Source organism: Podarcis muralis, chromosome 3, assembly GCF_964188315.1.
Source record: "Podarcis muralis chromosome 3, rPodMur119.hap1.1, whole genome shotgun sequence".
NCBI classification, from domain to species: Eukaryota; Metazoa; Chordata; class Lepidosauria; order Squamata; family Lacertidae; genus Podarcis; species Podarcis muralis.
Window position 1 is genome coordinate 14,700,207 of NC_135657.1, and position 13,745 is coordinate 14,713,951.

General features: G+C 43.7%; 1 protein-coding gene across 31 annotated transcripts in view; it reads left to right on the forward strand.

Annotated features, from left to right (window-relative positions):
- NRXN1 (neurexin 1) overlaps window positions 1–13,745 on the forward strand; it is a 985,083-nt gene that overhangs the window by 823,403 nt on the left and 147,935 nt on the right. For all 31 annotated transcript variants that reach the window (XM_077925450.1, XM_077925448.1, XM_077925461.1 and 28 more), the window contains one exon: window positions 1,427–1,598. In XM_077925450.1, the coding sequence (XP_077781576.1) occupies window positions 1,427–1,598 (172 nt within the window). The remainder of the gene's footprint in view (window positions 1–1,426; window positions 1,599–13,745) is intronic.

Below are 13,745 nucleotides of genomic sequence, written 5' to 3' on the forward strand. Positions count from 1 at the left end.
GTATTTTTAAATGAACATGGCAAGATACTTCATTAAGCTATAAATGCCACATTACGGATGCTTTTTCAATAATAATTAAAATGGATAATAGCATTTGGAGTGGATACTTGTCTCGGAGAAGGGGCAATGTTGTTCGTAGATAAATCAGCTATTTCCACTGATACCACTACAGTTCTGTGTTGTTGTTGTTGCTTTAATTAGAGATGAAAGAATTTTGTCCTTTCATGGCTGACTCTTAGTTCCTCTGCTCGCTTAAGATCCATTGGTCATATTGCAAGTATCTCATGAGTGCTATATCAAGCGACTTTCTCACCCTGGTGTCTGCCAGATGTTTCTGACTACAAGTCCCATCAACCCCAGCCAGCGGAATCAAGGGTCAAGGATGATGGAAGTTGTAGTCCAAAGCATACAGAAGGAACCATGATGAGGAAAGCTGCCACAGAGTGAGAGAGCGTCATCCCTTCTTTCTATGCCTTCTGGCACACCCAGGCCATCTCCAGTATTCTCGCTAGGGCGTAACTATTGAATAGGACTTGATTTCATGGTCAGTCCCTGGATATTTTTCTGGAATATTGCTCATGTGCAATGATCCCACTTGCACCGGATTTTTCATAAGGAAGCCCTGTTTGAATGCTACTGAACACCCAAAGACACTGAAGGCTGGGCAAGAGAATCAGGCAGGAGGGGAAGAGGGGCAATACACATGTTTCATCCTATCATGTTTATGGGTTGATGCAGGGACAGGCACTATTTGATCTGGTCCTGTGTGACTTTGCTGCCAAACCACTAAGATCTGGCTTTCAGTATCCTTAGCAGAGCGATTTAAGTTTCCCAATGAATTTCAACTAGCTTCAAGTTTTGGAGTGCAGTTCTGACCTTCTGAGCCCCAATACCCCAAGAAGCACCTTAGACTATGTTTTGCTTTTCAGTATCTTCCTGTTTTATAAAACTGCACAGTCTCCTTACAAAGTTTATCCTAGGCATAAGAACCAAGAAACTCACTTCCATCTCTGTTTGCCCTGTGTTGTCAAGGGGGTGAATCAGTGGTTGAAATGAATGAAAAGAAATAAATAACCTTCAGGCCAGGTCAAGAGATGTTGACTTGTGCACAGGGTCTCTGTTCATGTAAACAACCATATGGTGGTTATCCTTGGTTCATAGTTTCTAAGTCAATAAAGTTGAATGAGCAAAGGGTTATGACTGGAAACATAGAATTCCTTGTTTGTATAGAAACAAGTTTTCTCCATTCCCAATCACAAATTGTTCAGTCCTGGTCCAGAGGATTCTTACCGCCACATGTCCTGAAGAAGTTACAAGATATCTTCAGGATGTTTTATCTGCATAATACTGCACCTAAAAGTGTTTTGGTTTTTTAAATGGGCTTCTGATTAACCATGTTGTTTCTGTCGTTTGCTTTTCTTTACAGCACCAAGGAAAAATTGGAGTTAAATTTAATGTTGGAACAGATGATATCGCAATTGAAGAGGTCAACGCAATCATTAATGATGGGAAATATCACGTAGTACGTTTCACAAGAAGTGGTGGTAATGCCACATTACAGGTGGACAACTGGCCAGTTATAGAACGCTACCCAGCAGGTAAGGATGTAAATTCTGACAGTTGGATTTCTGGCAGGGAGGGGGAAGGAGAAACGGTTATGTGGTGGATTTGCTTGTGTAGGTACATGGGATCTTGGCTTCTTCCAGATGTGTTCTTTTTCTGCCATGAAAAAAAAGTTAATGTTTTGTAGACTGTGATAATGACCATTCCTAGGTGAAGCAAACAAAGTAAATGTGCAGACTGTCTTTGAACTACATTTGACACATGAGTGAAACTGAAGTCATGTAGATGTCAACGCTTTGAGAAACCAAAGTGGGTTGTTGTTTTTTAAATAAAAAACAAACCAAAACCTTTAATTATTACTATACTCGTATATTCAGATGGTGGGCGAAGGCTTTGGCAAAAGCATCACAATACGTCAAATTAAATAAATAACCCACAAGTGGGTGTTCAGAACAAATTTATTAAGGAAAGCATTGCCTGTGCTTATTTTATAACCAACCTTCCATAGCTTGCGGAGATTGGGCAATAACAACTTGTATTAAAGGGAGCACAGAAACCAAGAAGCGGTGCCTTGAAAGAAGAATGGAATTGATTTTAAGAGCATTCGTTTAAGCACAATAGCTGTGGCCCACTAACCATTTATCCTGCAGCGGTCTCATCAAAGCCAGCCCAACCTACCAAAGATTGTTCGCAAAGATATGGAACTTTAATTCTCACTAGGTGAACGGTCGAGAGACCATTGATTATTCCCGGTATGGAAAATTGCCCTAGGTATGCAAATAGTCTTGGGAGATTGTGTAAGACCACTAAAGCTAGGTGTCATATATTTTAAAGATGGTTTTCATATCCTGTGGTTGGCTTTCAGAGTTCTGCAACAGGAGCAGCCTGCCTGGTGGGGCAGAACCGCCAGCAGTAGCCTCCTGGCAGTGGTGGCTCTGCTGTTTACTGGGAGCAGGAGCGGTGAGGTGATCGTGAGGTCAGGGCTGTGTGAGTGGAGTCAATCCAGCACTCCTGCAAGTGCCTTTGCACAGCCCCAATCTTGCTGTCACCTCAACCCTCTCCCTCCCATCAGTGATATGTCTGCTGGGATGCTATTGCTGCAGCTCCGCCCAACTGGGGGTGCACTATTCTAAAGACACTAATCCAGAGGCCACTGGAACCATTTGTCTCCCTTGAACAGCCAGGATCTATAATGAAGTTGACATTCCAACAATCACAAAATTGGATTCTCTGATCCCTGGTAAGAAAGGTAGAGGATAAGCCAGAGGTCTCTCAAGTAGTTAGACATTGTGGTTTGTTGACATGCCACTCCATTGCTGTATAATTCCTCTAGTCCAGTTATTGCTATTATTATTTAACCAATCACAGTTTTCCGTACTCCAAAATGCTTTGCAATTGCCATCATGTCTGTCAACCCTTGAGAGGGAGCTTAATGTTGTTCCCATTTTACAGATGGAGAATTGAGTGCTTCTGTTGACTTGACCAGGCCAACCTGTAAGCACGTTGCTAAGCAGCAGTTTAAAGCTGAGTTTTGCAATCCTCTGGACCTTTATTTACTTAACAGGGTTATAGGCCACATTTCGGTGTTATGCCCTCACAAAGTGATAGCTGTACACATGAATATCATCGACACACCAAGTAATATAAATTATCACGAAGCAGCATCTTGGTTTTTTTAAGTCCAACTGAATTCAAAAGCAGCTGAGAATCACATAACCAAACTCACATTAAGGAAAGCACTGAAAGAACCAAGTGTAATCCATTTGGAAGAGTTTCCTTGGGCAGTTTGGCGATAACTAGGACCTGGGTAACTCTAGTCAGGGTCAACCACTATGGTTAATTCCACAGCAGCTGTACCAAGATAGTGACAGGTTCAGGAGCACCCGCAAGCTACACACATAGTTCTTCAAGAGGAGTGCAGTGCATCCAGGCCAGGCATCATAACACCATCCACAATTGCCAACTTCCCAACCCACAATACCAGCATTGTGTCTGAATCAAGTTCTTGCTTGTTCACCCTCACCATCTTGTCTGGATTAAGATTCAGCTGTTCCACCTTCATCCACCCCAATGCTATCTCCAGACACTGGTTCAAAGGTTCCACAGCCTCTCTGGGATTTGATGGTGGAAAATGATTTCTTCCAGCATTTTCATATAGATATTATAAAGCACAGAAGACAAAATGGAACCCTGCAGCATTCACATACCAAAGACCATGGAGATGAACAAGACTCGTTCAGCACTACCTTCTGGAATCAGCCATCTAGAAAGGACTGGAGTCACTGAAACATCAAGACCTACTAAGACCAGCCCTCTCTGGTCATTCCAGAAGGATACCAAGCTCAACAAGAACAAAAGCCACTGAGAAGTCCAGCAAAACCAATACGGTTGAACTTCCATTGCCCATTCCTTCGTGTATCAATGTAACTGAGACTGTTTCTGTCCAAAAGCAAGGGTGGCATGGACTGGAAAGATCCTAAATGATTGGTTTCCTTCAAAATTACCTGGAGTTGAGAGGCGACCTTCCTCTCTAATATTTTCCCTAACAGGGAAGATTAAAGAGTGTGTGGTTGTTATATGTTCAGTAGGATCTAGGCTTGTTTTCATTAGCAAGGGACTGCCCACTGCTTTCTTCAGAGACCACCCACTCCCTCAAGGACCTCCACTTACTTCTGACATCCAGGTAACCCTTGCAACCTTCAATGCTGGTGATGGGCATGGATGTAGACAGCAGGCCTCAAAGTTGCAAGCTCTATTTTGATTGCTCCACAGTTTGCAGCCTGGATCTCAGGTGTCTGTGAGAGGCCTTCAAGAGGTTGTGTCCAATGCAGGGTGGAACTAAAGTTCCTTCTCCCACACAGTAGGTATTTGTGCTGCCGTGCAACAATGTAGGGTTGTTGTGCTATGCACTGTTGGAGCCCAGTTGGTGCTGGAAGTTTTCAGATTGTATACTAACCGCATTTCATATGTGAACATGATGAGCTCTGCACTGTGCATTAAGTTCAGCTGAGGAGAAGGCATGGAGTGCATTTATGGTGTCTTTATTAACTTCCTGCACACGATCTGAGATTCTCTGTGGGTTTTTTCTGTACAGGTGGGTGAGGGGAACAGGGGCATGTAGACATCTGAAGGTACTGAAAGAGAGCATTTGGGGCTAAAATACTCTGAGATGAAGCATCCTTAGACTGACAGATACTGTTCCCAGAAGATACATTGGAATTTGGGTTGTGTGTATACAGTATGCGTGCAATTATTGACCACGGGAGCAGTGTGCAGCCCCTTGGATTTGCCACAGTACCTGTGCTGCTGGCAATTGCAGTGATGGCTCAATTCTTGCTCATATCTTTTTAAGAGGAATACCTGGAAACTTTCCATAGACTGCTAAACAAATGTTAGCAGCCTTTGTGTTGATTTTTAACAATCCCCAGTGCAGCTACAACTGGGCTTAATTAAAGCCACAGTTTCAGCCATAACTCAGAATCCCCCTGTGCGTGTTATTGCTTGGCTCAGCCCAATCGTTCTTGGTATTTAATTTTCTTTGAGCTTTTATCGGTACCATCATGTTGCCTTTGTTCATGGCAGAACAACAGGAGCCAGTTCTTTGTTTTCTCCCACCCATCCCTGCCTTGATTTAACACCATCTTCATACCTTCTTGTTTTTTGTTTTTGTTTTTTTTTTGGGGGGGGGTGTTTGTGCTTTAGATAATTGAATGTTCTTGAAGAGCATTTCTAATCCCCTCTCTCTTAAATTCCGTATTCCCTATCTCACATCCCTTTATGGTGTGTGTGTGTGTGTGTGTGTGTGTGTGTGTGTGTGATATGCACATAGCCACTGACCTGCATTCCACTGTTTACAGTAGGGGTGCCCGATGCAGTGCCCCCCCCCCGACTTTGCTGGACTACAAGCCTGATCTGTGACCATTAGCCATAGGAGTCACAGCCTAGCAACTTCTGGACAGCACCCCATATTTACAGCATGCACCTTTAAATAGCAGTGAACAGGACAGAGCACCATCTACTGATGCCCTGAATTCTATCCTTGCTGTTGACCTGCACCTGCGCCCTCCCCAGACCTTTTCACCTATTACTCTCCACAGTCTGCTACCTTTCTTCCATGGACTGACTATAGTGGACTAGCTCTAACTCACTTTCCATTAAAGTCCTTGCTCCTAAGCCGCATTTCTGCTATCAAAGAACACTGTAGCTGTAGGGAATCCAGAATTGTTGAACTCTTGTGATGCAACTGAAAGGGCACAATGGAATAATAATCTCTTGTCTCTAGAATTATCTGTAGTTGAAGGGATGTTGAAAATCACCATTGCTCCCTTAGAGTAAAAATACCTCTTTGAAGTCTTTTGAGAATAGAAAATCTGAGGGGAGCGGGGAAGGATGAAAAATATTGAGGACAGGAGTTCCCCTACCCAACCATGGACTTCCTCTTCTCTTTTTCCAGTGGAAAAAAAATGATTGGGGGGGGGGGATACAAAATAAAATAAAATCCTATAGAATTATTTTCTCTTTTGAGACAAGTGTATTACTTTATAAGATGCTTTCCTCACTCAAAATTTGTATGTTTGCTTTTTTCTGAGTATATAAAAGTGTTTAGTTTTGTTGTCTTTTTGGTCCCTATCTCTCCTTTAAATCGGAACCAGTAAAGGTGTTGAATGTCCTGTGTGAGTGTCTGGAGGTGCTTGGAGGATGGATGGTGGCTAACAGATTGAGGTTGAATCCTGACAAGACAGAAGTACTGTTTTGGGGGGACAGGGGGCGGGCGGGTGTGGGGGACTCCCTGGTCCTGAATGGGGTAACTGCCCCTGAAGGAGCAGGTGTGCAGCCTGGGAGTCATTTTGGACTCACAGCTGTCCATGGAGGTGCAGATTAATTCTGTGTCCAGGGCAGCTGTCTACCAGCTCCATCTGGTACCCAGGCTGAAACCCTACCTGCCTGCGGACTGTCTCACTGGAGTGGTGCATGCTCTAGTTATCTCCTGCTTGGACTACTGTAATGCGCTCTACGTGGGGCTACCTTTGAAGGTGACCTGGAAACTGCAATTAATCCAGAATGCGGCAGCTAGACTGGTGACTGGGAGTGGCCACCGGGACCACATAAATCAGGTCCTGAGAGATCTGCATTGGCTCCCAGTATGTTTCTGAGCACAATTCAAAGTGTTGGTGCTGACCTTGAAAGCCCTAAACGGCCTCGGTCCACTATACCTGAAGGAGCGTCTCCACCCTCATTGCTCAGCCCGGACACTGAGGTCCAGCACCGAGGGCCTTCTGGTGGTTCCCTCATTGCGAGAAGTGAGGTTACAGGGAACCAGACAGAGGGCCTTCTCGGTAGTGGCGGTAGTGGTGACTGGGAGTAGCCACCGGGACCATATAAGACTGGTCCTAAAGGATCTTCACTGGCTCCCAATACATTTCTGAGGACAGTACCAACACTTTGAAGCTCTAAATGGCCTCGGCACAGTATACTTGAAGGAGGGTTTTCTTGCGGTTCCCTCACTGCGAGAAGTGAAATTACAGGGAACCAGGCAGAGGGCCTTCTCGGCAGTGGCACCCTCCCTATGGAGCGCCCTCCCATCAGATGTCAAGGAGATAAAGAACTACACAACTGTTAGAAGATATCTGAAGGCAGCCCTGTATCAGGAAGTTTTTAGCATTTGACGTTTTATTATGTTTTTATATTTTTCTGGAGGCCTCCCAGCGTGGGCAGGGTATAAATAATAAAATTATTATTATTATTATTATTATTATTATTATTATTATTATTATTATTCCCTGGTCTCCCAGGTCCTAGTGCAGTGCTTTAACCCCTACACCAAACCGCCTCTCACCAACATATCTTAAAACCAAATTATGCCTTGCAGATGTTCCTCTAGTAAGATTCACATCCATTTGTGTGCCCGTGGTTCATTTTGGCTCTGGTTTTCTCTGCCTGTTTTTTTTAAAAGTCACTTGTTGCCATGGTGTTTTAACTTATCTCCCCTACCTGCTTCTGGGTTTAATTAAGAATAAGCAAGATCAGCAGGTTAATTAAGACGCCTCTTCATTTGAACTGTACAGCTGATCCCTCCTTCACAGACACTGAAGAAATTAGGCGTTTATCATCTAAGCTTCCTGCAGTAGCAAACCTGATTAATTCTCTGCTGAGGCAAGCAGACTTCTTCACCTGCTTACCATTTCAAAACCTTTTGTTACAGGTGTACAATTTTTAATTTGGAAACGTATGAGAAACATATTGTCGAAAATGTGTTTGGTGTATTTTACGCCTTCAGTTCTGCTTTCCTTGGGTCGCATTCAAGTAAATCCTGCTCAGAGCTGACCCACTGAAATTAATGTACTTTAGTGAGTCATGTCCATTAATTACAATGGGTCTACTTGCGAGCAGGACTGGTGTTGAATGCCATCCACGGTACCAGCAGTATTGCAGCTTCTGGAAGTTATCATCAGTATGCTTCGCTGTAGAAATCAAAATTCTTCACCAATAAGAGCTAGTGACACAATGTGCAAATTAAACTCATTTGCAAATCTTCAGTAGGAATTCAGGCCCCGCCAAATTCAGTTCTGTTTCTGAGCTGAGCCTTGACTCTGCCCTATGGGTATTTTGGAAAGGAGACTTTCAAGAAAGCGCATCTCAGTCACTCCCTCCATGGCAATGCTATATAGCCAAGAGATTTGGGTACACAATAATGTTTAAAGCCAAAATCAGAGTTAGGGAAGTGATTCCTGCCCTTGCTCTAGTTGCTTCTGGATAAAATAAACTTCTTTTTAGTTTAAATATTGAGACCAGCAAGTATGTAATAACCACCAGTGGTGGAGCAAACATTTGTACAAAGCCCACCCACCCCACACACCCCCCAAAAAATATTTTGCAGCAACATTAGGGAAGACCACTTTGGCCAAGGTTTTACAGCCCTGAAGAAGTAACTGGCCATGTTGCACCTTCCCAATCTTCCTCTGCTAGCTTGTCTTCCATTAAAAATGATACACCTTCAAAGGTTTTCAAATATTTCCACCCTACCGACTTCTTTTTTCTTGCCTCCGTCTTTTTTCTTACCAGGGAGTGGCTTACAGTCCCCTCTTATCAATGGGTTTTATTAAAGTTTCTTAAGTCGGTGTGTTATTTATTTATGTTTGATTTGACAACTTATCAGCTTTCTTCTGTCTGATAATGCTATATAATGTCTCTTTAAGTCAGGGGAGGCAGGCATTTGCTCCCCACCCCCCCAACCCCCGGTTTTGTAGCTGTGGGCTTTCCCCTCCTTTCTTTCACATCTTTCCATTTTTCATCTTGGAGAACCTGGTGAAAAGCGAAGGCTTATCGCTTCTGAGATGCAACAGATTCTGTAATTAAATTCAGATTTTAATAAAATGTGCCGTGTGCTCGCCATTGCTCTGCCGCTGACAGATTCCGCCTCCTTTGGTTAAAAAATAATAATGACATAATGCTGCTTCTTTGTAAGAGGCAGGGAAATGTCAAATGAGTAGCGGCGCTCCCAGATCTGCTTTAAAGCATTTAGAAAATGCAGAGTCCTTTAAAAGATTCATAACAAAGCATGGTAAATACAAGAACAGAAGAACACAGTTTTAAGAACTTGAAGTATCTTCGAGCAGTTTCCAAATATTCGGGGCTGAGGGGGAAGCTTGTCTCAGAGCCCTCTTGAGATTGTAATATTTTAGATTGCAGGTGGGAGACAGGCTGTGCGTTTGACTGCTCTTCTGCATGAAGACTCCCTTGTAATGGGAAGAAAGGGTGAAATGAATAGCAGCGATTCTCTTTTTTAGAGAACAAGCTCGGATCTTGTTAGGCATCAAGCCCAAAGGGTGCCTTGAACTGTTGACCTGAGAGATGGCAGAGCCACGGTTGGTAAACATTATATATTTATAACCGCAAAGAGCAAAGTTTTGTTCATTTATTAACTTCATACCAGACTATAAAGGGCCATTTATTCCAGTATGCTGTATCCTGCAGTCACCAAACAGAAGCCTCTTAGAAAACTCATAAATGGGGATTGGGGGCAAAAGCATACCCTCCAACATTTCTCCAATGAAAATCGGGGTGTTTTATTCAATAATATTAATAGCAATATTGATAATTTTATTATTTGTTCCCCGCCCATCTGACTGGGTTCCCACAGCCACTCTGGGTGGTTTCCAACATATATAAAAACATAATAAAACATTAAACATTAAAAAAAAGTTTTCCTATACAGAGCTGCCTTCAGATGTCTTCTAAAGGTTGTATGGTTACTTTTCTCCTTGGCTCGGGGGTCACATAACTCCATACCATCCATCATTTATCCAATAAAAACAGGGATGTCCTAAGGAAAAGGGGTCCCTTTACCTTTAAGGAAAAGCGGGACATTCCAGGATCAAATCAGAAACCGGGGTGTGCTTCTGTAAATTCAGGACTGTTCCTGGAAAATAGGGATGCTTGTAAGGTCTGCATTAGCCATCTCTTATTGTTTTCTCCAGGACGTGGGTAGAACTGTGGGTTAAACCACAGAGCCTAGGACTTGCCATTCAGAAGGTCAGCGGTTCGAATCCCCGCGACGGGGTGAGCTCCCGTTGCTCAGTCCCTGCTCCTGCCAACCTAGCAGTTCGAAAGCACGTCAAAAGTTCAAGTAGATAAATAGGTACCACTCTGGCAGGAAGGTAAACGGTGTTTCTGAGCGCTGCTCTGGTTCGCCAGAAGCGGCTTAGTCATGCTGGTCACATGACCCGGAAGCTGTATGCCGGCTCCCTTGGCCAATAAAGCGAGATGAGCGCCGCAACCCCATAGTCGTCGACGACCTAATGGTCAGGGGTCCCTTTACCTTTACCTTTATTGTTTTCTGTCAACCAGCACTCAGATGCACTGTGCCTTGGAGAATCTAGAGGTTAGATATTCACTACATGCTCATTGAAAACATGGGTGGTTTACAGCTGAACTAATGATCGCCATACTTTTAGTGTCAGTATCACTGTTGCATTGCAGCAACCACACACCAAGGGCACCCCATTGCTTTGGAAATATTTCACTGTGATAGATATTTTGCTTTTAATCATCATCATTGTCATTGTATCAGTTTTTTTATTTGTTTATTTCATTATATACCACTTGATTGTAGAAAAAACCTCAAAGCTGTTTACAAAAAAGGAAGAAGAAAAAGCAATGAATTATCACTAAAAAAAATTAAAACTATAATTTCAAACATACAGAAAGTTTCAACCACAACAGGGTAGGCTAAAACAAATGGAAATTCATACAAACTTTCTAAACATCTGGGTAGGCTTGTCCAAACATGAATTCAGCAGGCACCAATTATCAGGAAAGCGCCTTCCCTTTTTCTACCAATAAGTAGGGAGTTCCCAAGTGTCAGTGCTGCCACACTAAACAACCTCGTTCTTACAAATGTTGTGTCGGTATTATATGGCACCTGTAAAAGTATCAATTCCAGTCGAGTGGGCACTGTGGACACAGATGGGTTACAAAAGATACATATAACCAGCATCCTTCACTGGTCTAAGTAATATACATATGCAAACACAGTCATAGTGGGCATGCTGATCGGAAGATTGGTGGTTCGAATCCCCACAATGGGGTGAGCTCCTATTGCTCTGTCCCAGCTCCTGCCAACCTAGCAATTCAAAAGCACACCAGTGCAAGTAGATAAATAGGTACCACTGCAGTGAGAAGGTAAACGGCGTTTCCATGCGCTCTGGCACTCGTCACTGTGTCCCGTTGCGCCAGATGTGGTTTAGTCATGCTGGCCACATGACCCAGAAAGCTGTCTGTGAGCAAACACCGACTCCCTTGGCCTGAAAGCGAGATAAGCGCCACACCCCATAGTCACCTTTGACTGGACTTAACCATCTAGGGGTCCTTTACCTTTAACTTTTACTCAGTGGGACAGCTGACTCAGACTCAGAATCCAAGCCAGAGTGTCAGTTCTGTAGAGCCAGCCAAGCCCTCACTGGCTCCTCAGGTCACCTGTTCTGACTGGGCTGAAGAGGAGTAGGATGAACACCACAGAGACCAGTCCAATAAGTGTATGAGAGGCACACCAGGGCTCTGCTGCCATAGTCCTCAATTCAGCAGCTTGCACCAGCCTTCCCCAGTCTGGTGCCTAAAGATGATGAGGACTATAACTCCAATGAGACCCAGGCAGCATGGCCAATGATGAGGAATCATGGGAAGTGTTGTCCAGTGCCTCTGCAGAATACAACCCCACACCCAACACTCTTCATCCAAAATGTGACCCTAGATTTTTTTGACCAGGCAACGGAGCTTGTGTTTAGCACCATTCTGTATGCCAGCCAATATATGCTGTGCTCACAAGTCCCACTTCACACAGTGCATAGTTAAACTATGAAACTCATTGCCACAGGAGACAGCAATGGCCACCAACTTGGAGAGGCCTATCAAGAGCTACTAGCCACAGTTGAAGGCAGCAGTGTTCCTGAATACCAGTTGCTGTAAGCCACAGCAGGGGAGAGTTGCTCTTGTGCTCAAATCCTGCCTGTGAGTTTCTCACAGGATGCCGAATCCAGCATTTCTTCTTATTTCTCCTAACTCTTTCAGTCTCATCGTACCAGTGATGCATTGCGTTTCCATTAACTCCTAGAGAAGCCCTGAGGTAGCTCTGAGACCAGGGCCTTCCGAAAGGCAGCATAAATTCAATGCTGGCTTGAGCCTTTGAGCCAGACAATTTGCCATCCCAAATATGAAAGAAACAAACAAAAAACAAAATTAATTTCTGTGTAATGACATTGTGTTCTGAGATATCCCTGGGCCATAAGGCTTTTTAAAAAAATGATCACATTTCTCTCTCTCTCTCTCTCTCTCTCTCTCTATATATATATATATATATTTGCCAGTGTTGTGAGTTGTGACAGAGCAATAGGACTTCATGTCTTCAGGACAAGAACTTCTGTTTAGCTCCCTAATTCAGAAAAAGTACTATAATTCATACTGGAAATGGAAAAAGTGACACTCATGTCTGCTCTGGATAAAAAAAGAGAGAGAGGCACAACCTAAATAATTCAGGTCTCTGAGAAGATATTAATCGCTTTCTTACACCCATTCTCAATGTGAGCCTCTTCCTTTCAACCCCACTGATATTTTTTTGTGGGTGGGTGGGGTCTTTTTGTTTCTATTTTGTGATTTTTTTCTCTCCTGCCACTACACACAAGCCCTTAGCATCCTGTGCCCATACAGTGATAGGCAGGGACCAAAAATTGGCGCCATCATTGAAGGCACAGCAGTCCAGATTCAAACAGTATGTCAAATTCTTCTTCTGTGTTTATCATGTGTGTGTGTGTGCAATAAGAACAATACCCCTTTAAGTATGTGTTTGATGTGTCAGCTGTGAATAGCTGTCTACCCCAGAGCTCCTGGTGTGTGGAGCAGGGAATGAACTCCTCCTCTTCCAGGCATTACTCCATCATTTCCGAGCACAATTCAAAGTGTTGGCGCTGACCTTTAAAGCCCTAAACGGCCTTAGTGCAGTATACCTGAAGGAGCATCTCCACCCCCATCATTCTACCCGGACACTGAGGCCCAGCGCCGAGGGCCTTCTGGAGGTTCCCTCACTGCAAGAAGTCAAGTTACCCCTGTAGAGGTAGAGGGCCTTCTCAGTAGTGGCACCCGCCCTGTGGAACGCCCTCCCACCAGATGTCAAAGAGGAAAAACAACTACCAGACTTTTAGAAGACATCTGAAGGCAGCCCTGTTTAGGGAAGCTTTTAATGTTTGATGCATTACAGTATTATAATATTTTGTTGGAAGCTGCCCAGAGTGGCTGGGGAAGCCAAGCCAGATGGGTGGGGTATAAATAATAAATTATTATTATTATTATTATTATTATTATTATTATTATTATCATCATCATCATCATCATCATCATCATCATTATTTCACTAGTTAGTCACAAGCATGTCCTCTTGCCTTGCCTTGGGCCAGTCCTGATCACTACTGAATGCCACATTCAGTCATCCCCTCACCTTTTAGTCTTTTGGGAAGGCTTCTAGGTCAGGTGTTGCAGCTTTGCACTGGGATCAATAAATCTACTTTTGCTGTGCTGGATCAGTTTCCTTCCCTGCTGTCCTCTCCATCTAGTTTGGAAGCCTGGCATTGTTCGAACTCTGCAAGCCAGCTGCTCCCTTCCGCATGCCTCCCTTTCTGTAACTGGAAGCCAGA